The 23,942-nt window shown below is 43.6% G+C and overlaps 1 protein-coding gene across 1 annotated transcript; it reads right to left on the reverse strand.

Annotated features, from left to right (window-relative positions):
- Positions 1-2,455: 2,455 nt before the first annotated feature.
- LOC119378252 (abasic site processing protein HMCES-like) lies at positions 2,456-21,526 on the reverse strand (the record flags this gene model as incomplete). The annotated part of the gene is made up of 5 exons (XM_049411730.1): positions 2,456-2,639; positions 3,018-3,169; positions 7,748-7,937; positions 14,467-14,682; positions 21,370-21,526. Coding segments are annotated over 5 exons (899 nt in total), but the record flags the coding sequence as incomplete, so codon positions are not given.
- Positions 21,527-23,942: the final 2,416 nt, after the last annotated feature.

The following is a 23,942-nucleotide window of genomic DNA, read 5'->3' on the forward strand; positions in this document are numbered from 1 at the left end:
GCGCACCGAACGCGCGGCCAGTTCAGGCCGTCTGCTGCCGACATCTAATATAGGCAAGCGCATCCGGTTACCGATAGTTTTGCTTTTCTTTCCTTTGACATTCCATATTTTTTCTTTGCCACTGGAGCACCACGTTCACGCTTTTCACTGATCGCAACTGACGCAGCGCAGTTTCTCAGGAAGCAGCGTGCGTGAAGCGAGCGCTCATAGCTCCCTTATAGAGTTTTCATCTTGCTTCCATCTCCGCCGTGTTCTCAGCGCCTAGCTGAGATGCGAACAGCGGGCGGGATAGAATAGCGAAGCTCCAGTGCACGTGCGTTCAAGTCACCCGAGAGGTGTTGCTGTTTCGAACTCAATCGGACTGAGGACGCGAGAACGAGCTCTCACTGCGCCGTCTTTTTACAACGAGCATCTCGGGTGCGCGGCGCCTGCTCGGGAGCCCCGCGCTCGTGGCCGCTGCAGTGACCAAATAATTTCAAAATTAACGTCTTCAGTGCCGGCAACACCTTTTTCGGTACTGTTGGCCTTTCAATAAAAAGAAATTCAATCCTGCCTTCATTTTATACACTTGCTGGGCAAGAAGTCGGAATTGCCCATCCTTGCCTAAGGGTCTAATTGGAGGGGCCGTAACTATTAGTGCAACGACATTATGCAACATGTTTTTAATGATTGTGAAAGCTGATGTGGAGGAGAATAAGTGGACAAAGTTTAAGAAATTTAAAAAATGTTTTTTTTTTTTAATTGTCGTCAGAAGTTTCCATTGTTCGGTGTTTTCTTGAACTTAGCCCGATCATATCTCTTTACTGAAAAGCTATATAAATACAAGATTTGGCAGTTTGGTAGATAAGCATGCAAAGAACGTAATGCGGAATTTTTGTAGCTCTGCTACGGGGCGTTTTTGAGATAAAGACCTTCAAAGCAAAGAAAATTTTGCCAATTGGGCCATTTTTGAGGTTTTTTATAAAACCATCTACACTACACACAAAACTAAAAATACCTGAGCAGACGCAAAACCATGCATATATTTAGGTAAATAAATTTCAGCTACCTAACTTTAATATATTTTGTGCAATTCATAACGAAAGTTGGCCAAAACAGCAGAGCGGATGAGCGCTCCACTCCACCTCTTCGTCGTTATTGATTTCCTGTGCTTCGAAAAAATTTTTGGCGGCAAAACAAATTGCGGATCTCTTCTTTCCACTCATCAGGCAATAATATATAAAATTTTGAAATAAATTTGAGAGGTCGACCAGCCATCGACTGTTCGATCTTACGTGGAATCACCCTATAATTACGTTTTAACATAAAGCCCAAGCTGTGTATTACGAAGTGCTGAGAGCATAATTCTCATTTTCTGCTCAGATTTTTTAATTTTGACTTTGTTTTCTCTTTATGGTAGTCATGGTACAAACATTGAATTTCGATCATCTGCAGAATGACTAGTTATGATTTGATCTGAAAACTGTTTGCAGCATTTCACTTATTGCATATTATAATATCTAGCTATCTGATAATAAGCACTTTCTGCTGAACAGTTTTTTTCCTATTGTCTCTGGAAACAATAGAGAGGCAGCTTTGTGTATCTTGTAAACCAGTTGACCTACAGGAAAAACTATTGTATATTTGAAATCAGTATGAAGAACTAAACAAATCTATGTAGTTTCATCAGGTTTCAACATAAAATAGAGCAAAAATCTTCGCAAGTCATGTCCCCCCTTAAGCTTCAGGCAATTTATGTACTAACTCGGTGTCTGTGCTACGCCTTACCACAGCTCAACATGATCAACATCGGCTTGAAGTGCACATACAGATTGCAACTACTGAAGTACAAGCAATAATAATATAATAATAATATCTGGGGTTTAACGTCCCAAAACCACGCTATGATTATGAGAGACGCCGTAGTGGAGGGCTCCGGAAATTTCGACCACCTGGGGTTCTTTAACGTGCACCTAAATCTAAGTACACGGGCCTCAAACATTTTCGCCTCCATCGAAAATGCAGCCGCCGCGGCCGGGATTCGATCCCGCGACCTTCGGGTCAGCAGTCGAGCGCCATAACCACTAGACCACCGTGGCGGGGCTTCGAGGAAACAGGAAAGTGGTGGTCCCAACCATGCTTCTCTCACCACCCACTTCTTCATTGCTCCCAGGCACGACTATGTCAGACATCAGCCTTGAAAGAAAAGGATAACGTAGCCCCAGAAAGAAAGGAATATACCGCATTTACTCGAATCTAGGCTGCCCTCGATTGCAGGCCGACCCCCAAAATTCGCAAGGCCAGAAAAAAAGAAAAAACTTACCTCGAATGCAGGCCGAACTAAAAAAAGAAAACACACACTGCACGATCGCTTCCAGAAAACTGACCAACTCAACGCTCGTGCCTCTGCCGCCTCCGCGTCACGTGACAGGAGGAGAGAGGGTGTCAAAGTGCGTGGTATTCGCCAGCGCCATAATCACGTGACCCGATCCACCTTTGCCAGCGTGAAATCTCGCCGGCTCGATGACCCTCGCTGCATGAACGTGAGACTGCGAGATTTCGGAACAATGGACAGTACGAAGCAGATGACGTGGTCGGCCTGAGTAGCCATGGGGACCACCACACTGCCACTGAGCCTGACCGACCTCGTCACCATGCAGCTACCGTAGGATGTCGTGAAAATGAGCCTCGGACGCGCATGCAGAGCCGTCTGCATACGGTAGCCTGAGATCAGCGCATGGTGAGCCGCCATACGCCACTAGCACGGCCGGGCCTTTAGGTAGGTGGTGGCTGCGGTCAAATCATGGTACTCGAATCTAAGCCGACCCCCCCACTTTCGCCCATTGTTTTTTCAAAAAAAAAAAAAAAAAAACACCGGCTTAGATTCGAGTAAATACGGTAGTATATAGAGCACAGTCACTGGTGCTACATCCCAGCATAGAGGACCCGAGTTGAGCAAGAGTGAGGAAAGTGCACTCTATACGTAAGATATAATTAGGCGCCCGCCACCTCCTTAAAATGCATTTCTCGCCACTGACATGTGAGGCAATGGGTGTGGACCTTCTAAGGATCTGTGAACTTGAAGAGTGACACAAAACTCAGCGGGGTCACTTACAGGCACCCTGTCATGCAGCCATGCCATGTATTCTGGTGCTGCCATGGTCATGATGCTGAATGAGTAGACACCCTTCTGAAATGTTAGAAAGAAAAGACAAACTGCTGAGAAATTCCACTTTAGTTAAATTCGTTATAATAAATAGGTAAGCATGCAAGCATCTGTGTGTGTTCATGTGTGCATGCACATATGCGCATACGTGTGTACGTGTATGTGAGCAGGAGAACCTGGCATTTCATGGCGTTCTTTCTGGCGTTCACTTCCAACAAATAATTTACACACACCTATGTACCAGAATCCCTTTTTCACACATCATTCCAGTAACGTTCCTGCCTAATATATTAAGAACTTGCAGTAGAATTACAAGAAGAATATTGTTTGTAGCTTTCCCAACATGAAAAATGTAAAGAAACTTGCACATTACACCCCAGCCGCGCCCAACACCCTGGGCTAGTTTAGTAAGATCCATTTTTCGACAAAGCCGAGAAATGGATCTCACTAAACTGGCCCAGAGTATTGAGAACAGTGAATCAGTAGCGTTGGACGTGTTTTTTCCATCCAAAACGCACAAGCCAAACTGGCCCCTTCCGGTCACTGTGTCAGAACAAAGCACCTGGTATAAATCCGTAGCATTGTTTATGCAAAACAAGTTGAATATGTTAACGATTGATGACCTGTTCCAAGTTAAAAATTTGGAACAAGTCATTGAGTTTTTTAAAGAATTCCGAGTGCTTATTTCTGAGCGCTTTATTTCTTGCAAAAACAAGAGAGACATTAAATGAAAGCACAGTGATTCGAATGTTTTAAAAATCCTGAGGTATGTTGATGAATATGTGGTTGTCCTAGAGGGGGCCAAGGAACACTTCCAAGACTGGTTTGGCTCAGACTCTGAAATGTTCACCGAGTGTTTAAAATTTTTTGCTTCCTTGAGATTCCTTGAGGTTTCTAGATCAAAGGCTTACATTCACGTTCAAGCACATCTGCTGGCAATACGAATTCTAAAAAGACAGGACGTGCAAACACGGACACAAGAAAGAAGTCAGGACACCACAAACGGCGTTTGTGGTGTCCTGACTTCTTTCTTGTGTCCGTGTTTGCCCGCCGTGTCTTTTTAGAATGAATACTTACCAACTAGCTCAGCTCTCTGTTATTCGAAGGCAATACGAACTGCACAATAGCAAGCCCTTGCTGGCATCCTCATCAGGACACTCCAAGCTCATAAAACGAGGAATCACCAAACTCACCCTAAGAGAAACGCTTTAAATAAATCCTGTTCGCACACATGTGAGGCCAGTTTTCTACCCCAAACATATTGTTTAATTGCAGCAGGCTACCCACGGCACGTCAGTTCCTCAGTTGCGGAAGGGCTTTTGAGGACCATCAAACAAAAGACATAAATCTTAGGGAGCATCAGCGACCATAATACAAGCCAGCAAAGTCTCTCTGTTATCCTTTACATACATGACCATATCCCATCATCTCAAAAGGACAGCCAGCAAGGCAAGCATACTGGTGGTTTTTTCCATGCCCAATAAACTTTCCAAATTTTGTAAGGCTCGCTATAAATCAGTCTGTTATCCGTGCACCACAAAGCATAGAAACCCTTTAATTTCTAATCAAGAAGGTGTCGTTTACTCTTTCCCACTGTCATGCAGGATCAAATATATTGGACAAACAGGCAGGTGCCTAAATAATAGACTTCGTGAACATCTTAGCAGTTCTTGGAAAATAGCAGCCAGTCATCTTGGCAAACACTGTAGGGGCTGTGGTTGTACAAATTCTCTTCATAACTGCATTGTCAGTCGCACAAGCAACAATAAAACCACGGTTGAGATTACTGAGGCAGTTGAAATCACCAGATTGGGGGCTTCTTGCATTAGTACAGCATTTATCGATTCATTGGAAAAAGAGTTTAATTTTTTGACAAAACACAGTGATGTGGCTCTGCTTTTCGCAATGCATAGCATTTCAAGAGCTCCATTCATTCTGTTCTCACCCCTTAGTTTTTTTTTATTATTGGCCCAGCCAGTAGCCTCAGCACCTACGTGCAACTGGTCAACATATTAGTATCACCTTGGCTCATTAAATATTAGTCTGTTCGAAGTAAGCGCATCACCTGTCTTCACTTTCTTTGTCCATGTCTTTCATAGTGTGCTACACGTTTCACCATATATCATTACCCACAAGCCCATTCTAACATCTTTTCTACTAAATCAGTTCTTAAAGCCATGCAATGCTGTGCACACTCGTATGCATAGAGCACCATCAATCAACCACTCCGGAATTGTGCTACAAGCGAGAAAGGAAAAGAGAAGACCAATGCTCAGCATTCTTTCCAACGGGTTATACTTAACCTCCTGGCAACATGAAATACAGTCGAACACGGATATATCGAATCCACATATATCGAATTTTCGGCTATATCGAACTCGTAAATTATCCCCTTGGAAATCCTATGTAAAAGTATAGAAATTCGCACGATTATATCGAATGGTATTTTTACCCACCATCGGATATATCGAACACCGCGCGATCTGGAAGGCGCGCTTTGGCACTCACTGCACCCCGCGACCTTCGCGGTACCGCGCCTCTGCCGACACCCGATACGCTCGAAAAACGTGAGGGCGAGAGGGCTCTGTGACGTGCCGTTGTGGCCGTCGGATAATATGGGTTCCGAGGTGGCGTAAGAAAGACGACCGAACACATTGGAGAGCAGGAAGAGACTGCCAGACCCTTTTTTTTTATTCTTCGAAGCTGCCCGAGCACGCGCGAGCTCGGCGTCGATCTTCTTTATTTTCTTCGTGCAAAAGCGCGAGACACAACCCGAGCGTCGTCTGCTATCGCTCGTGACAGGCTCAGACTGTACTCCTGTTGGGCGCCTTCTCCGACTTGCGGAACGGCTTTTTTTTTTCTTTTTCTTCTCTCTCTCTTTCTTATGCTTTCTCCGCGTTACCGTTGGCTCGGAGTGCAAGAACGAAGTAGCCAGCAGCCTCCTCCTTTCGCCTTTTCTTTTCTTTTTTTAGAGCAGGAACGAAGGAGCCGGCGGCTTCGTCCTTTCGGCTTTTCTTCCTTTTTTTGTTGCTGTTTTGTGAGTTTTGATCAGCCAACCACAGCCCCGCCATTCGTATTTGCTCAGCCAACCACAGCTCGCGCCTTTCGTACATCGCTGCTGCCCTCGCAGGTAGCCCGGGTAGCCATCACCGCCATCGCGACTGATCGCGAGCGCTTTGTTGGCGGAGTCCACTTACGTGAGTTGTCACATACCACCGCATTCCTCTTCTGCGTGCGTGCTGTGCAAAGGCGCTGCGGACTGCTTGAATTTTCGACTTCTCGTGTAGCAATGGCCAGCGTCAAGAAGCGCAAGAACCTTGACTTTGCGACGAAGTTGAAAGTCATACAGCGTGTTGAGGCGGGCAAAAAAAGTTCGGCAATGGCGGACGACATCGGGATACCACGGAGCACGCTGAGCACCTTGTTGAAGAACAAGGCAGATATCAAGGCAAAGGCGGCAGAGCAGCTAACATCAGGAGCCTGTCGTGTGCGCGCTCCTGCGACGAGTGCATAGACAACGCGTTTCGCGAGTTGTCGTCCCTCTTCCTGGCTGCCGTACCACCCAAAATGTCTGCGGACTATTTCGTGGAAGCGGACTGCAATGTTGAGGCTGTTGCGAGCCTCGCTGACGAGGGCATTGTAGCTGTGGTCACAGGGACCTAGGATGCCCAGGCCAACAGCTCAAGTGGCGACGAAGACCGTCCGGACGAGGCGGCGGCTACACGCGCGTACTCCGCCGCTGAAGTGGCGGCAGCGTTCGGCTTGATTCACCGTTGTTGCGGCGACATGAAGGGAACCGGGCTGTCGCACCTGGACAGCTAAGATAAGCGATTTTTTTTCACGCAAATAAAACATTCTGTTGCATCGTGTGTGCGGAATTAATCGTCATTCTTGAATGTGCCGATTGTAGGTGATCGTTTGCCACTGGTAAGGTCTCGGAACCTGTATTTTTTATATCGAATTTTTCATACATCGAACTAATTCGAGATCCCCTTCGAGTTCGATATATCCGTGTTAGACTCTAAATGCATAAATTGCTGCCAGGTCAGTTCAAACACAATGCTGCAGGCACTGACTGTTTTTTATTATAGCACATACTGGTACTTTCTGGACTGTTGCACAACAATGCTGCTCGAATTTTTCAGCATGCAATGCTACACGTGCTACAGTGTTGCACGTCCACTCTTACTGCAAATGTAAAATTTCTCACAGAGGCAGCTCTATTTACAGACTGTAGGAAACTAGGCTTCTTATATGGCTGCAATGACTCCTAGAAGTGTGCATGCAAGTGGCAGAAGTGCAAGACCTCAGAACTGACAGAAAAATGTGAGTGCACAACAAACAGTTCTGGGATCCGCATATTCACCCCTTTTTTGCTCATCTGTCTAAGATGATCAAAGGTACATGCTTTCTCAAGTGACTAAGCCTTACTGATCCAACGTAGCAGCAGATTAAAAAAGCAGCAGGTTGAAGAGCTTAGAAACTAATGAAAACATGCGGGCATACCAATGCTGCTACCAGTTGTGAGCTCTGGAATGCCTAAATGAACAAGCAAGCTTTACAATAAATTTGGCCCGACTGCATTGTGCGGCTTTCACGTACGTTGATGTCAAATATGGCGGCCATTGTCAGCAGCTTGGGACCTTGCCAACGGCCGTCCTGGAAGAGAGTTTTCTCCTTCCCATTGCAGTCCCAATCCCGTGTGACCATAGATATGCCTGCTGGTTGCTTGAAATAGACGAAAAATGCCTCCTTGGTTGCGCAAGATGCGGGCTTTTTCCACTCGTAGTAGCTGCAGAACCATGTTGACAAAATATTAGATTTCCTTCATTTCAATGAAAACACTCCGGATTATTCAACGCTATGTGGACTATGTATGACACTGCCAGCCCCTAGGCACATTAAGTTGAACAGTGAAACAATTCAAATAAGATACATCTATGCAATGTGCCAGTAGGTGACAATACGAAAGCAAGGTAATTGTCCGAGAGGCTCGTTTTTTGTATTATACACAACTAATGAAACCGACAGACAATTCCTTTCCTTGGCTTAATTGTCTGTCGGTTTCATTAGCAGGTGACAATGCATTTTAACACTGTTCAGACTGTGAAGTTGACTGCCGCCAAGCAGAAAGAAACATTTAGCTGTTGCAACTCCACTATTTGCGGCGGCCAGATAATGTCACACTCCCGCAGAGCAACTATCATGCTGGCGGTGTCTGGTGGCCAACAAGGAAATCGCTGCCACTTCAGTTGCCAAGAAAACTGGCCGCATATGTTGCTCCTGTGCGTCAGTGTAATGTGCTGGGATGGGATCCGGCCCTCAAATTTATTTAGGTTTTTTTTTTTGGCTCTGCCACTGCATGTGCCTTTGTCGGTGCATACCATTGTTGTGACGTTATCTGGCCACCTACGCTGACGGGAGTTTCACCTCCTAAATATATTTGCTCTGCGGCTGCAGGTCATTCTAACTGCTGGCTGCACATCAGGAAACCTCTCACTCTCAAGTAATTACATATAAGGTCCCCTTCCTGTCAATTTTACTTGGTGTAATTCAAATTAGGACAACACTATTTGGGTTATCATCAGACAACCCATCAGCAGGGCAAGGACTCTGTTGCACTACACACACTCAACTTTTTCTGAATGCATAAGTTTACTGCAAGTGGGGATGCATTTGTAAAGCAGGGTGCAAGAGAGATGCAGGCAAATAAAAGCAGGAAGGATGCTGAACTCAGCGCAGACAAGTTTCACACATGCATTGTCACCAGCCGCCTACCTTCAGAACCTCTTGAAAAGCCCCGGCTCTTTCATGAAATTGGACAACACTATACTTCTTTTACAATTACAAATGCTTCTTCTTAAATTATGCACACCACCCCAAAAACATTTGATACTGTTATTTAACATGCAAATCCTTTTTTTTTTGTCGAAATTGCCTGAGAAATATAATGCAATTTGGCTTGTTGAAGTGGAGAACAAAAAGATAGACATTTCCTTCACCACAAATTGAAATTTCAATGCTGTTAGCAAAATCTTCCTCTATAAAACTTGCAAAAATACTGTCCAGCTAAAACTGAAATAGAGATTTAGCATAACCACTTAAGGTATATCTACTAATCAGAAATGCTCAGTCTATAATCGCTGTAATTAGGGGTATCAGTCCCCCAATACACTCCAAATGTGGGTTGGCCTTGAAGTATGATTCCAGGATATTAGAAAGGGCCTTCTAAGAAACATCTGCATTACAGAAAAAACCAGTATGTTGCATATCATATTTTGAGCAGACATCTAAACTGCTAAAACTTTTTGATTTAACCCTTTAAGATGCTTTGCACACAAGTGTGTACCCCACTTGTTTTCCGCCAATGGTGTCGACTAGTGGCTATGAAAGAGATAGATACGTGAGGGTTGGATAAATAGAACCTCCTGTAAATAAATGTGGCTTCGTCTAACTTCATTTCGCATTGTACTGTTTCATATGATCACTTTGCTGAAGCAACTGCCATGTTCGCCGAGTGCAGCCGAAGTGCCGCTTTCCGTGAACCACGTCCAAAGTATAATTTCGAAATGAACACAACATAAAACGAATGTGCATCATAATTGTAGCCCAAAATTTGATTCTATTTTATGTAAAAAACAGAATGTGAACAACTCAGAATAAATAAGGAATTGCAATATAATTAAGATTAATTACTATGGAGCATGTAAATCAAGGTATCATGGCTTTTTTTTTGTATAGAACATTGAGTGCCTTAAAATAACGCTGCCTAAATTTCACACATTTACAGACAGGTCTTCAAAGGTGGCATCTGAAAGGATTAAGCAAAATTGAGCAGAACACCACTGCCCACATCAAGTTACTCTTGACAATTAAAAGACTTTTCTTTTTAAGTTACTACATACTCATGATGCTTCTCCTGGCCCTAAATGTTTGTGAACATTACGTACCGAGCACGGCACCTATTTGCTCGTCTCCCCAAACTTTATGGCCAACTTGTCAAGAGACTTTTTATGAATGAAACAACTTTAATGCGAGATCCGGCTAGTTGTTGGTCGGGCCAGACCACTCGGATGGAGGACGGAAGACCTCGTCTCCACTAGCCTCCCTGGCCCGCTGGATGCCCACGTTTGGTTCCTGTAAATCGGAGCTGACCAGCGTTTTCCGCATCTCTCCAGGAGAGGTCTAGGGAGTCGTTTTGGCCAAGTGGGACACCGCCATAGCATGTGAATTAAGGAGGCCTCTGCTATTTTAACATGCTTTACATATTAAGTCTGGTAGATCTCTGGGAACATCCTGTGTAACTGAACATGTTGGGATAAGAATTGGTTGCAAATATTCATAGGCGCGTGCCAGGCGACACGACGTTAGTTGGAAGAGACTTTTTACACACTTCAGAGGTATTATTCCATAGTATTTCGCCAACCTTAACATGTTTGTATTCCTACTAGATGCATCTACGAAATGCTCTTCCTTCATCATTAATTCAATGTGATCATGCTTAGCGTACTCCTGCCGTGTCACATGTGTACAGTACTCAAATCAGGCTTGGTTATGCGCTTACGGTAGGGAGATGCTACAAAGTACCACAGGACATAGTGTTAATAGGACGAGCGCACTGTGTCCTGTGTACTTTGTAGCGTCTCCTATTGTAGCACATCACCAAGCCAACATGAACCAATTAGCCTTTTTCGTCACATTACAGTACTCACAGATTGAATGAGAAAATTTAGTTTTGCACATACTTTCGTTTCTAGCGTTAACAGTTTGTGCCATATCGATGTAATTTTTACTCGAACATTTTTATCGGAGCTAACGTTACCTTTAGCGGCCAGATTTGCAGCAACATGATGTGGTTATCCCAATCTATTGCTCATAGCAGTCTCTATACTCAAAAGAATGATGTCGCCTTTCAATCCACGAGTACTGTACGTGTATGAAACTATGTGAAGAGTATTGCTGCTAAAGAAACTCTGAAAATTTTTATTTCATTTCATTCCAATCACTATACAACAGTCTTTCTTTTTAACATTCCCAGTCACCCGGCCAGAAAAATTTCCCTCATCAAACATCCATGCAAATTTTTTACTGTTTTTCCTGATCTCAGTATAACTAGCAATAGAAAAATATGCTGCAAAAGAAGAAAATACATCAAGGATTGATGCTTCAAAGGGCCACACAAGTTTGCTAGATGTGGTGCTCATAAGGTGGCCCTTATTGTATGCCTGCTGTAGCTGCTTTGACCAAATTGCACTGATATTTATGTAAAAGCATGAATCGTTATTTCCAATCTGCCAATGCCGATTTCTTTCACCTCCTGATTAAAACTGTGGATGTACCATGCACTCTGTACAACACACAATCAGAAACTAAATGGTAAATTAAAAAACACACCTCAGTGACCTTACGAGTGCAGTCACATGAGCAGTGCTGCCTGGAGTGTTTCAGCTTAGCACTTGATTAATGTAAACAGCCCTGTGCAATGTGTTGATCATCAAGTTTACCAAGCCAAATCGGTTCGGGAACCAGTTAAAAGTTGAGAACAGCTATAGGCTTTATTTCTCCGTTCCAAAACAAAACCTGAGTGAAATGGAATGTTGAGGCCAAATGGAACACATATTTTTTTTAGCTAAGCACTTTGCTTATTAGAAGTATCGTATCTATTTGCTGCTAATGTGAGTCTTTTCCAGATTTTTGTCACTTGAACTCAACCCTTGTGTTACAATCAAGTACTAGCTAGAAAAATATTGCAATACACACTCTGTTAACTGAAACATCCAGTTCAGCAGTTTCACAATACATGTTGGCAACAAGTGCACATTCGTCCAGATCCATATCTGTCACAACTCAAAACTTTTTTTTTATTCGGGTATCCCTCCAGCAGGAGTCAGCAGTGTGGATGTGCAGTGGCTATCTTTACCAGAAATTTGTGCTTGCTCATTACTTCTTGGAATATATTGGCTATGCATCAGACTTTGTACAATGCTCACTTCAAACAGAAAGCCATTTCGACGGCAGAGGAGGCAGGCAATTGTGAAGCTACAAGGTGATTCAATATCAACGAATCCACAACCTGTAGGTGGCGTAACCAGTGACAGGACAAGAAGCGTTGCTGAGCACTTGACTTCCAACAATCTCGCTGCACACAAAACCCGTGCTTTTTGTGGCTGTAATAGTTCAAATAAAGGCAACGTTCAAACAATGGTTTCTGCAGTGGGGCCTCGGGTTAAATTCGTGGTTCTCTTTTGTTGAAATTTTTTGTTCTTGTGAACAAACTGAAAAGTCGCCTCTTGCGTTACGATAGAGTAAACACAGTAGTACTGCTAAAGCCACCCTGGCACAGCTGCAAGCTGGTAATGGCATAGTTTTCTTCTTAGCTGTTTTCAAATCACAGCTAAGCAGACAATGCATGCACTTGGCAGTTGTTGCTATGATGTAGGTCTAGGAACACCACTTTCAATATGTTTCAGCACCCCCTTATCCTGGAGCTCAAGCCAAAAAGCAGGCAGTTCTAGGTCATGGCCTTGTCATGAGTCGTTCTCGGCAAGTGGTATTGGTGGTGTTCTTTTCAGTTCCTGTATCAATAAAGGCTACTCTTGCAAGCTTTTTATCACACCTCCACTCACATTTCAAACACAAAATTTTCACTGGAAGCTCCTCTATATCTACACTAGTCGAGAGCAGGCTTTTTAGGCAGTCTAAAATGTGGATGCAGTTAACCTCTAAGTGTCACAACATTTTTGTACTCGCAAACTCGTCCAGTACATCCCTGCCGTTGATCACCATTCACACACACACTACTCATAGTAGTAACAATCTGCTTGTGGAACGCAAAAATTGAGTTAGTTACTTGGAAAAGTTGCTTATTTATTGAGCACCCATTCTCTCCTGTAAACATGATATTACATTCAAAGATCAGCTAATTCTTCGAAATAGTGTTTATCTAGCACTTTTGTAAAATTGGATTACATTTTTATTGTGAAAGGAATAACATTCCAGATCTTAATATAAGCTAACTGTAACAGACGTTCACCACAGACATTATTACTCGGTGGAATCTTTCAATTAGCAAAGCTTAGCTGTCTAGTAAAACAACAAGGTGCTTGAAACAATGAAACATTAAAAGGGCCCTGCAACACTTTTTCAGCATAGTCAGAAAACGCTGCCAATCGGTAGTCGAGGCTCCCGAGAACACGCGAGCCAAACATTATAGCGAAGCACGCGGCCTAGGATTTACAATAAATTCACAAAGTCTGCTAAAAAACACTTCCTCTTCTCTCGACAAAAAATGATGCTTACGGCGTCACTTACACAAGTTCCACGCCATCGGCTGATTTGACCATGGCGCGCTCGGTAGGTACTGCAGCCACTGCAAGAGGCCGTCACTTGCTCGTGCGCGCGCACAATTGCACTGAAAGTACGCCACGCGTTCGAAGAAAACAAGAAAAGGAAAAGTGCTCAAGGTCACGAGGCACGCGTGACGTACCTTCTTCCCCTGTGTCACCCCTCCCTGCTTAGCTTCCAGCGCTTCCGTCAGGACGAGAAAAGAGAGAAAGCAATTACAGCGTGCAAAAAATCTTTGTAACTGCGCTCGTACTGGACGGATTCTAAACATTTTTGCAGTGGCCGATTCGTGAGGAAATAAGCTCCTTTAATGAAGCTATTCCATGGCTACTTGGAAAAGTGTTACAGGGCCCCTTTAAAATCGTGGTTGTAATTGACAATAGTGTAAACATGCTTGGCTAGTTTTATTTTCCATAGCAGGTTGAAGGTAAAAATAGGTAGTCGGAAAAACAAAGGTTTCCTAAGGTCACATTACACTTAGAATGAGTTACGATTCTCACGGCACGTTATTGAAGTCGTTTAACCGGGTTCAGGTAAGTTTTGTAAGTGCCACCCCAAGACTGCATGCAATATGAGAGGTGACAACGAACGAAAGCATAGTAAAGTATTCATTAAACTGTCAAGCAATACACAGCAAAATGAAGTTAAATGAAGACACATTGATTACACAAAAGGTTCAATGAATCCAAAGAGCAATGTATCTTGTTTTCTCTTAGTCATTAGTTGACAGAACTAGCAATACAAGTTGTGTACACAAATGTGTACAAAGTACCTCAAAAGGGTTGATTATCTATCATGCACACTGCAACATGCAATAAGGCACGCACAGTTGCCATTCCATAGGACAAGATACAGCTTACAACATCCCATGCACAGAGCCTGCCAAGATTCCACCTCAAGCACTTGGCAATGGTACCCAAACCCGCGCAAGCAGAAAGCTCACCATTTGACATCATAAAATGGTTTTTGAAACGAACCCTTCGGCAACAACCACACAACGGCGGCCCTTTGCAATCGCAGGCTGGTAGCACTTTCGGCTGTTACAGCCCTCCACACGGCAATTGAATTTGTGCAGCTCGAAGTCCGCCGGGTCCCCTCGATGCCAGCTCGGCACAAGCCCCCACTTCATGGCGGCCAACACCCTCTTAGATGGCATGTTGTCATCAAGCTTGCTGTTGTCAACCAGCACTGGGCTACACAAAAGCAACGGAAGGTCTTTGGTCAGGATCAGATAGCAATGCACATTGGTTTTTGCAGTGGTGGAACAGCCATTTGATCTTGACACAATGATAATCACTTATGGCTGCCCTGTCAGATGTATGTAGTACATACATATGTCTATACACTACATATATATAGTCTCAATACTAGTAGAAGTAGTCAACATATATAGCAGAGCGGTCTCTCTATGCATCAATGCAACATACATAATAAAATATAGCAGGCAAGTTTTAATAATCTTTTATTAAAATGCCTTTCTTTGGGTGCACATTGTGGTATAAAGCCACTTCTATGATTTCAACTTGCATAAGGCATTTGTGCATTCGCACTGCTTCAAGCGAACAAAGAAAATGAATAATACTGTGGTACAATGATGTGTTAATGAATAAAACTGTCACAGTGCTTCTTATACTGGGTAAATTCTATTTTGCACAGGGTAATGTGACAGCCACGTTACAAGAGATCTGCACGTCTGATTGTGCATGGTCACAAGGAAAGTCCCCACAAATGGCAAATTATATTAAGCTGCCCATTTGTATGTTTCACGCTATGTGGCTCACGTCCAATGGTGCCATCGGCAGTGTGCATGACTGATACCCCCACTGGAAGCAATTGTATTCCACTCGATCCTATGCTAGCCATACCATCCACAATTCGTGGTTCCCCTATCCTGTTGATACAGCGGGCAGATCATCATTCTGACCACCTGCGAAGCGTAAGAAGCAATATCAATGAGAAAGCATCTCTACAAAACTGTGGCCCTGTGTGGCATGATTTACGAAGATCACGCACCACAACCAATGATACTGCGGGAGTACGTGTTTAAGCATTCGTGCATGGGACGTTTGTTTTCCAGCAAAAAAATGCAGCTCCCTCAAGAGCAAGGGCTTTCATGTAAAACTTTGGCTGTCTTTTCACTGTGCAGCAGTTTAATACTTAGAAGAAATATCATCAAGTACATGATCTACGTACTGCACTTGACTTCTGGCAATGAATGCCCAAAACTGGTGAGTGGGCCCTCTAAATAAAGTCTCAAATTAAAACAATAGGAAGTCCTTAAAGAAGCGCTTTGCCATCTTTTCAAAGTATCAAAAGCTGTTTGGAATGGGTAAGATGCCTTTCAGAAATATATTACAGAAAGAACTTTTTTAAAAGACCTAGAAAAAGAAGAGATAGTATTATGATTGCTATGTACCCCTTTCCCATCTGCCAGCACTTCCTCCATTCCAGAGAGCGGGCACTAAACTGGCGATGGCATTGAGTTCGATCCCTATTGAGTCTGCACCGCTGAGCACGAGCTTTTCTTAGAAATATTAAATTCTTATCAAAATTCATATTGCATATTTTCTACTACAGCTTGCGTTAATTTAATATAAACTGCAACAACAGGAGAGATCACACTGATCCAAAAATCCTACCTACAGACTTTAACCTCTAACGGCCAGTGGCAGCTCTTGGTGTAATCAGAATCCTTGAACACCTTTCTTTTGGTCATGGAATGCCCACCAAACTTTCATACAGGGACAAAACCTGCTGCCAGAAGAGCTACTGTGAGCTGAAGGTAGCCGATCTGCTGTATTTGGATGGGCAGTCGCGCATACGCGTGGGTGTTTCCTATGAAAAGCATTCTGCTCACATTTTTTAAGGCGAAAGCCTTAGATGCCTCATCAAACGCGAAAATTGATCGTTGGCGTCCCGTGGCGTCGGGCACAGCACGAGTGATCCAAAAAATCATCTTCACGTGATGACGTCACGATAAGACGTCATCATGACGTCACAGATCTCAAAATTTTGTGGTGTCACCATGACGTCCCAAATTCTAACGTGACATCACGTGTCGTAACGTCACATGATGGTCTCATCACATGACATCGTAGCTTGGTGAAAGGTGGGCCGATCACGGAGGCAGTGCAGAACCAAGTAAGTGCCTCCGATCCTGGAGGCAGAGCAAAACCATGCGAGGTGCACAAAGCTTTCGGAGGGTGGCGCGGCAGGATCAATACATCGACTGAGAAGGAGAAGATGGCTTTCACCTTCGAGTCGTCTTAGGTGAATGCACAAGGACCCTGTGAGTTTTTTCACTGTATTCGCTACCTGAACTTAGCAGTGATGAATGTTGACCAAACAATATAGCACAAGAGATGGTTACTAACTCGAGTCATTAATTGTTGGTGATGATTCGAGCAAGGCTGCCCATCAAGTGGTGCGACTTCGCTTGTACTCGCACCTATACCTACGTTTCTTGATCTCAGTGATGTAGTTTAATGTTGTGTTTAAATTGAACAGTACATTGCCAACAAGTCTGGCTGATCCACCGGTTAACGCTTGCTTGTGCAAGTTATGGTGGGGCCTACAGCGTGTTGGCGGCCCACAGCACTCATCCTCCTGCTAACTGCCTATTTATTCTGAGGCATTATGAAGCTGATACTAATGAGAATTTCACATGCAGAACAAGCAAGCCTGAACCATGAAGCCATCTTGGAACAAGAAATCCGTTTCATTGATCGGGTGTAATCTTGCGTGGCACATGTGTTTCTGTATATATATTTGTTTTTTCAAATAAAATCTTTCAGTTGTTAGATCAGCGCTTGTCCCGTCCTCTTCTCTCGTGTGCCTTGTCAATTTTATGCGCTGCGCAGAGATGGATAAGTTCCAACTCGCCCGCCTATCAGTCCTGCTACATCTTGGAACTAATTGCAGAAGCAGCTATAAACTGCACATGCTAGATCTAGGCAATATTTACAGTTTCCAAGTGAAAGTTCTTGCATTTACGCATTCACTTTTTATAACACCGATCTGTTCGTACCTGCACAAGTGTCTTCTTTTTATAAGTATGTTCCCATTTAGCATCGCAGAGAAAATCAGTTCAAAATTGGCATTCCCACAACGTTTCTGGCATCAAAAATGTCCATCGCACTCACGTGCGTACTTTGATTAAAACAAGAACCCGGTAGTAATTTGTCAAGGGATGGTGCTCTTCCACCTGCTGCCTAGTTACATGTCAGCTGGTAAACAGAATAAGGAGACCATTTCATCAACGCCCTCGTATCCAAAGCAGCCTCGCACACAGCAAGTGTTAGGCATCATTGCTATCGCAAATGACTCAGCATCGATGTCACCACATATACAGACATGAGGTGAAACAAGTACAAGCATGCACAGCAACACGCCGTGCCAATGCTCCTAGCACAGGGCTCAAAATTACTCACAAGTTTTTACCACCACCACTGACGCTCTTGCTAATGGCGATCGCCCCTCCGGTAGCCGCAGCTGCCTTCCTAGATGTCCGTATAGATGGATGGATGCTATCAGCGTAGATTTTATAACGTCCGTAGCATTTATTATAGCATCTATTATGGCATATATTATAGCAATGGAGGCATTCATGAATGCTTAACGCATTGCCTTATAGCTATGCAACGCCAAGGCATGGCAACTGCGCGTGGTATATGAAGCTCTTCCATAGCCTTACGTGGGAGTTTCATGCCCAGTATCAAAGTATTGAAGGACCCTCGTATAATCTACACCCCATTGTCAAAGAACAGCGGTTGATGGACACCTAACCATTATGTTTGAAAAGGGGGCATTTCAACTTTGTGCTCCACTTGCAAGCACTATGCACTGCGCATACCAACAAATTTGGGCTGAGACGTTCACAGCTAAGTCCTGTTGGACATAGCTCGACGCCAGCTCCGATACCAACCATGATATAAAACCCATGTAAACTGCACTGCTTTTATGAAAGCCACTGAACAAGTTTGAAATAAATTTGTTACATTTGAGAGGGAAAGTTTAACTCCACTGACTATATCTAGCAGAATGTTGAGCTCAGATTTGGAATCAGAAAAATTGGAACGTGGAGTTTACAAATCTGAAACCCTGCACCATAAATTGACATCACAGCCATGTATGCTGCACATCCACTAGAGCAGGGGTCGGCAACCTGCAGCCCGCGGGGATGTATTATGCGGTCCCCGGCACAACGTCAGAACCCCCCTTTCCCTTCCCCTTGTCACTTCCTATCTGAAGGCGTTCATGGCAGTTTTCACCTCAAATGGGGTTAGATAATAACAAAGAAAGATTGCATCCAGTTGGCATTGTCCCCCACCTTCACACTTAGCCAGATAACGTCTTCACTTCCTTTTTTCCTTTTTTTGCACAGTCCAAAAAAGGGAAAAGAAAGATTCTTTGTGGAAATAATAGGTCAGGGAAGGATCATCACAGTCCCATCAGGAAAAGGGAAACTCGTGTCTGACATGCTCGCAGGCTTTTGGGCTGAAACTCAACCTTTTCCAACAGCAGGCTAGAGAGTCTAATCTTTGTCACTTCCCTTGCTGCAAATGTTCTGAGGGAGATACGAGCACACCGCTTCCCACAGAAAAATTCTCTGTCAAATATTACAGGATTTAACGACGGAGTTCGAAGTTAGGTTCTCCGATTTTCAGAAACATTCGAGTAGCATCCGATACTTTCAGAATCCTTTTAAGGTGGGAATATGTACCAGTTGGAACTGGCTGATCAGCAAACAGACGATGAGCTCAAAGACAAATTTGATGTGAAAGACTCTGTGAAGTTTTATGCAGCCTCACAGACTCAAAGTTTCCGAGATTGAAAAACTAGCAGCAGCCATGATAACAGTGTTCGGTAATACTAGGCCTGTGAACAGACTTGCTCTAGTATGAAGTCGTCAATCAAACTTGCAGTCCCAACTAACCGATGAACACCTCCACGAATTTCTGCGTCTGTCGGTGAGCAACCTTGGTGTAGATAATTGCGAGTTGGCGCAGAATGTTCAGCAGAAAGGTCGCATTGAAAAGTTTTTTTTCTTTTGCTTGTAACCAGTGTTTGTAAATTGCAACCTTGTGACATGCGGGCTGAAAATAAACATTCTATTGTAGTTTGTACATTATTTTCAATTCGCGTAATTTTTTCTCTTTACCTGCAAGGCACCGTCCCCTCCCCCCTGCTTTGCTGTGTGGCCCCCGCCGTGTCGGCTTCATGCAACTCGGCCCTATGCCTCAAAAGGTTGCCAACCCTGCACTAGAGTATCTAAAGAAGACAATTTGAGAGATCAGTTTACAGCTTACATGATTTGCTACAATGCTCAGGAGGGTTTATACTTCAGAGTGCTGTATTTCGTTCACTTTAGACAAGATGGGACACGAAAAGAGAAGAGGAACAGATGAGCTATCATCCGCTCCCCTTGTAACTTTCTGTCCCACCTATTTGCGCAGTTGTATCAATGCGTCAGTACCAATTTGCTCAGCTATCAATTATGTATACGTCTTCATTACCGTTAGGTAAATTTTTCATCAAGCAAATATCTGCTCTTATGTCTTTTTGCACAATGTCCACACAGGCAACACATAGTTCTACAATTAAAGCAACCCTACGATGGGCACAGTGCCCTACGGTGAGCACATTGATATTCCACAGCTGTGGAAACAGTGCTAAACAAGTGAAGATGATAGCTAGATGGACACAGCATTGATGCAAAATTTTTACAAATACTGTCCTCTTGAGCACTATACAAAGACACGTTGAGTTGGCAGCTCAGTTACCACTTGCCCCAATTAAACATAGCTATTATTTGTAGACACTGTGCCCACAACTTGTATAAAACCAGCCTATGTTTTACAGCCAAGTTGAAAGTGCAAACAACAGCTTCAGAAAAGCATTACCAATGCTTAATTTCTGATCAACTTAATGAACAACTTGTTGATTCCTGAATGAAACCACGTTTAGAACTAGCAGATATTCATATATTGCCATCAGTGAGAACGCCACTACCTAAATGTGCAGCTTTTTACAAAGCTAGCTTCTCACTTGACGAGGAATGGTAATGTATGCACACATACTCGTATGCCCCAAAACAAAAGTGATACGAAAGGCAGAAGCTAATAGAAACTATGTTGTCTGATACTGCATCTTGTTCATTTCCCACACTTACCTGCAATGCAGAATCTTTCACCAGTTGGGCTGATTGGTACCTCTCAAGATGTATGCACCAACGAGCCCAACTGAGCATGTTGTCTAACGAGACGTGTGATGTTGCACTCCTGGACTTCTCACAGTACTCTTCTTATACTGAAAAAGTCCGTAAACAGGGGGAGTGTGCTCGAGCCGACGTTTCGACAAGTGGACTTGTCTTCTTCAACGCTTCAAGAAGACAAGTCCACTTGTCGAAACGTTGGCTCGAGCACACACCCCTGTTTACGGACTTTTTCATCGCAAGCTTCCATCTTCCCCTTCCTGCCGTTTTTTTGACCTCCTTGTATTCGTCACGGGCAACTAAGCTTGCAGTAGCTACAGAAAGAAACCACAGTTCTGCATACATCAGAGTATTTAAATGCCATGTGCCAGAGGTACTGCATGAATGCCCAGTGATACCAGTATTAACATGTCAATATTTGCAAAGAACAAATAAAGGCAGCACACTGTGGCATAAAAGCTGTTTGTGAGAGCAACCCATCAAAATAAACAAACTTTAATCTGCTTTGAATAATGGGGCCACAGTAGCGAAGGCTTCAGGCACCTGAGCATTTGCTGGATAGCCAGAGGAAACTCTCCATCTCCTCGTAATGCTAAAGGTGTATTTCTCTGCAACTTTTGTGCAAACTTTTATATTTTCACAAATGTGAATGCAAGATTTCACATACCAATAACTTGTGGGTGCTACATTGTAGGAAGGCTTGTAGGTGCCATTCAAATCAATGTCGCACCACTCTGGACACTGGTACGAACCCTCAGGGTCCTGGTACTGGCAGGCAAGGCTGAGGCATGGCTTTGACAGACCACTGCCATCAAGTAAGCATACTACATTAGCACACAGAAGCAACCACAGCATCGCACACTTATTAAAATTATAAAAAGAACAACTCATTATCTGTGTGTAAGTTGCCTTTAAGCTACATTTTTGCTGCTCTGAGGAATGAGAAAAAAAAACAGAAACAAGCAACACGTTTTCACTGCTTAAATCCACATGCTTATCAGCCAAGTTCCAGTCCTGAGACAGGGGAATACTATCATTAAAAGTGAAGCAAACATGTGGTCACATTTTCTTTTAGAAGGTGGCTCTGATGGTTCTTCAAGTGAGCCTCAATGAAACTTTGTAAAATGACACTGGTGAACCTCCCTAGGCATAAAATGAAGGAAACGCCTGTTTAGTGGGCATCAATTCACTGCAACTGAAGCTTCACTGCTACAAGAATGACTCCTGCCAATTGCATTAAGCACTTATAAATGCTGTTGCAATAGCAATCAGTGCAAGAACAAAGAAACAACAGTTACGGCTTTAAAAAAGTAAGGCCAAGCTTTTTGGATTTTTCACATCTACACCAGCAGAAAAGGAACTGCAACAGCAAAAATAAACACTGACAGACTGTATCTGTGGGTGAAGTGAAATTGCCACAACTTTTCTGCACACCAGTACCTTACATATACAGCTAGTCTGACAATCGCTTCAAGAGGGCTTTTTTTTCTTTTTTGTGAACAAAATACTCAAGGCCACCTTTACAAACATGCAAGCGTTACACAGAAAGAAATTTCAAATAACACAGTGTCCTAAAAGGGTATGGAGCAGTGCATTTCATGAACAGTGGATACCAGTCTGGCTGAAACTGTAGTTATCGATAAGTCTTTTAGCTGTGGAGCCATTTATATGAAATTCAACTGCATTGGTTCCTCATGCCTGTCTAACATGCGAGTTTTCCATAAACTGTGCATACCCATTAGCATAGGTCGGCAAAAAATGTGGAGCTCACTCAGACTCACTCACGAAACATATCTTACCCTTAGAGCTCACTCGGACTCAGACTCACCAAACTTTTCCTCATTCGGATTCACTCGGACTCAGACTCACTATAATTTTTCTCAACCGGACTCAGACTCACCAAAATATAATTCACTCGAACTCACTCAGACTCAGACTCACGGCTGGATCTGAGTCTGAGTGAGTCTGAGTGGGTGGACTCATGAGTCCGTTAGCCTATAATTAGCCTTTTTCTACCATAATGTCAGTGCTCTTTACCGCCAATATCTCGCATAATCGGTGCGCTTCTTAGCACCTTTTGATTTCGTACCTTCAAATACGAGTTGTCCGAGTTTGCAGTTCAATAAGGACCTTTTTATTGAAAGAGATGACTCACACGAGATATTTTTACCAGTAACTTTCAGTGAAAAAGTTTACGGGGGGAAGGTCAAGGCACCTCCTCCCCCTAGCCCTTCACAACACACCCCTCTGATCAATAAATATTGAGCTGAAGTATGAAGGGTAGCGCGTTGAAGTATGTGGGACTATACGTGAGTATAAACGTGAGCCGACATAAGGCTGATAGTAATGCTGAAGTTGAGTAGATAGGACCATAGGTCGGCAAAAAATATGCAGCTCACTCAGACTCACTCAAGAAATATATTTTGCCCTCAGAGCTCACTCGGACTCAGACTCATCAAACTTTTCCTCAACCGGACTCACTCGGACTCAGGCTCACCAAAATTTTTCCCAACAGAATTCACTCGGACTCATACTCACAAAAACTTTACTCACCCGGACTCACTCAGACTCAGACTCGCGTCTCGATATGAGTCTGAGTGAGTTTGCCAACCTATGCCCATTAGTAAGAGCATGTCAACAGGCATAGAATTGCTTTTGGGTGGCACGTGATAACGAATGTTATAAAAATTTAAATAGAGTTGTCTTTTAAAAGCCCTTTGTATAACGCCATTGCTTGAAACTGCTTCGGAAAAAAAAAAAAGCTCTATGAAATTTTATGAGTGCGAGGAGCCTCCTTAACACATGTAATATTGCGTGGCAGAAGCGCAGAATTGCACCAGGCGTCAAACCATGTGAATTGTGCAACGAGTCGGTGTTTTAAAGGCCCACCCATTACAAAGCGCTCAGACAAATTTAATTATAATTATCAGCAAATGCATACAGTGAGCAGCTGCGTTGGTTCGCGCTGCCTTCGCTGATCCGCAAATGGAAGAATTATGGCGTAGTGGGCACCTCGCAACTGTACTTGCAGTAAGCATTCTAGGACAGTTTGAAACGGCCAATGTTACAAGCATAGACGTTCGTTTCCTTGCGGCACGGTTGAGGCATCCACCAATAACCGAAGCTAGCCTAGCAATTAACAAGGTGATGCGCACGGGGCCCATTGTGCTATCGCGTTCTACTCTTGAAGGCGAAGCTCAAGCGTCCTCCAATTGTTTTTTTTACTTGAAAGTAACATGT

Source organism: Rhipicephalus sanguineus, unplaced genomic scaffold, assembly GCF_013339695.2.
Source record: "Rhipicephalus sanguineus isolate Rsan-2018 unplaced genomic scaffold, BIME_Rsan_1.4 Seq75, whole genome shotgun sequence".
Taxonomy (NCBI): Eukaryota; Metazoa; Arthropoda; class Arachnida; order Ixodida; family Ixodidae; genus Rhipicephalus; species Rhipicephalus sanguineus.